The sequence below is a fragment of the Cucurbita moschata genome, unplaced genomic scaffold, assembly GCF_002738365.1.
Source record: "Cucurbita moschata cultivar Rifu unplaced genomic scaffold, Cmos_1.0 Cmo_Scf00064, whole genome shotgun sequence".
Taxonomy (NCBI): Eukaryota; Viridiplantae; Streptophyta; class Magnoliopsida; order Cucurbitales; family Cucurbitaceae; genus Cucurbita; species Cucurbita moschata.
Window position 1 is genome coordinate 468599 of NW_019268580.1, and position 2480 is coordinate 471078.

Here is a 2480-nt window from a genome sequence, read left to right on the forward strand (position 1 = left end):
GGGGGGGGGGGGGGGGGGGGGCGTAAGAGTTAAATGATTTATACTCATTCACGTAGATATAAATTTAACTGAAGTTCTATTGAGCTATTTGATTCTTTGTTTATTTAAAGTGAAACATCATCGAAAACAAAAGCTGCTTATTGATATTATTTGCAATTATAATTCTTAGTTCGTCAGTATTCACTAGTTTACTTTAATGTATTATCTTCTTTCTTTCATGTAAATAAGTTAATTAATTCAACTGAACTGATTCAGTGAGATGGTGGACTGACAATGAATTGCTGCAGATTAGCAAATGGATCCAAGCTTATCAGACAAACGTCTTCTATGAGTTATATTTATGTTCAAAACTGATATCTAATCTATAACTTTAGGCTGAGCTTCCTGTAGTTATCTTGCATTTTACCAGAATTGCCACATTGAGATCACTTGATATTACCTTGTGAGTTTGAACTAATTTTTTCTCATGAAGTTTTTTTTTTTTTTTTTTTTTTTTTTTTTTTTTTTTTTTTTTTTGGACCAGTAACCGCCTTCCGCCATNCCCTCAGGAGTATCCCATCTTGGGTCTCAACCTTTTGAGGCTTCTTGTACAGAACAGAATTGCTGAATTTCATACTGAACTTGAACTTCTCTCCACCTCTGCTCTGGAGAACCCATGCATTAAACATGCTGTAGAGCTGGAGCAATCTTTCATGGAAGGGGCTTACAACCGTGTATTGAGTGCTCGACAGACAGTGCCACATGAAACTTTTGGTTATTTTATGGACCTCCTTGCAAAGACTGTAAGGTAACTCATCTAAATAAGGTGTCTAAGTAATATAGTGATAGATGAGAAATCCCACCTCCTTCGAAGTGTTTGCCGAATTCTCTCTTACTCTCTCTTCTTACTTGGGGTCACTGACAAGTAGCAGTTCCATTTCATTCTTAGTTTCTATTCATAGTTTGCGTCTTTTTTGCCACTTCCAGGGATGAAATAGCCGGTTGCAGTGAAAAGGCATATGATTATCTTTCAATAAGTAATGCCCGCCAAATGCTGCTGTTTTCCTCTGACCAGGAACTTTTGGAATATGTCAAGGAGGTAACCTCTGTTAAGTCTGTTGGATGGTATCTAGACATCGATAATCTACGTAATCACTAAAATGTTTTAGGTTAGACCAAAGTTTTCTTTTTTCACTGAACTGCGAAACATTTACCATGATGCGGTGCATATAATCCATTGAACCGATCTGCAGTATGTTGAGTGCCACCCTGGCTATCTAAGGGGATGATCATGAGTTTATAAGTAAGGAATACATTTTCATTGGTATGAGGTCTTTTGGGAAAACGAAAACTAAAACCATTAGAGCTTATGCTCAAAGTGGACAATATCATGTCAGATTATGAAGGGTCCGTGGTTCCTAACACAGTATGCAGGTTAGGAGTAGTTTCCATTGGAGGGTTTGCACCTGTTGATGGAAATCTTATGTTTCAATGCAGGAGCATCCCGAGTGGGAGATAACGAACGGCATCTTATATTTCCAGAAGGTGAAAGAATCTGCACCTTGCAAGGAAATTCCTTCTCTTCAACTTATCAACCAAACACTCAGTTACGCAAGGGAGTTGGAGCGGATTGTATGAACCAAGCTAGCAGCTTCTCAGAATTGTCATCTGCTGATTTACAACATGCCAAGGTTTTATGATTCTCCCTCCCCTCTCTTATGATCATTATGGGGTTTTTTTTTTCTTTTTCCAAACAAAGTAATTTGTTCGTTGACATCGACTCAGATTTGCATCAAATTATCTTGGTATCTTCATTAACATAAGATGACTGTTCATGCATTTTTCTTTTCCAAGTGTTTGTTTACAATTACATATCCTCGGCATCTAGTTAGATTCCAACGTCAAGGAAGTCGTTATCGTTTGATTATTCCTATGGTATTAAAACATGGCTTCAAACATTACTTTGAAGCTCAAGTTTACAAAATGGGTTTCCATGCATTCGAATCTAATAAAATTGTGATTCAAATACTAAGGTGTTTGGAATTGCAGAGCAGAGTTGCTTCAGGTTCGGAAATTTTTGAAGCGATGAAAAAATGAAATAATTAGAGGAGAAAGGTACGTTATAATATTTTAAACTTTTTAGCCATGTTCCATTGACCTGGGATTTATTAATTTTTAGATTAGTTATGATTTCAGAACTTCTATTAGATTAACTATTTTATTTTTAGTTTTCTTTCAAAATTATACTTTTTTTTAAAAAATAAAATTTGTCTATTAGATTATATAACAAATGAACCACTTGAATGGATTTATAACACTGTTTCGTACTGTACTTTTCTTCTTTTATTCTATTATCCATTTGTATTCTTTTACTCAAATTAATGAAAATTGGGATATCATTAAAGGAAAAAGTAAGTCAAAGGACAATTATAAATATATATTACAAAAAAAAAAAAAAAAAAAAAAAAAAAAAAAAAAAAAAAAAAAAAAAAAAAAAAAAA

General features: G+C 34.2%; 1 protein-coding gene across 3 annotated transcripts in view; it reads left to right on the forward strand.

The window, feature by feature from the left end:
• The window catches only part of LOC111437694 (26S proteasome non-ATPase regulatory subunit 8 homolog A-like), a 3515-nt gene extending 1406 nt beyond the window's left edge, over nucleotides 1-2109 (forward strand). The window contains exons 4-7 of one of the 3 annotated variants that reach the window (XR_002709470.1): nucleotides 524-787; nucleotides 967-1078; nucleotides 1477-1670; nucleotides 2029-2109. Coding sequence is in view for 1 of the 3 variants with exons in the window: in XM_023075782.1 (XP_022931550.1) it covers nucleotides 524-787; nucleotides 967-1078; nucleotides 1477-1617 (517 nt within the window). In the remaining 2 variants the exon portion in view is untranslated. Of the gene's footprint in view, nucleotides 1-523; nucleotides 788-966; nucleotides 1079-1476; nucleotides 1829-2028 lie in introns of those variants that run through there. The other 2 variants (XR_002709471.1, XM_023075782.1) reach the window with 2 other exon arrangements.
• Nucleotides 2110-2480: the final 371 nt, after the last annotated feature.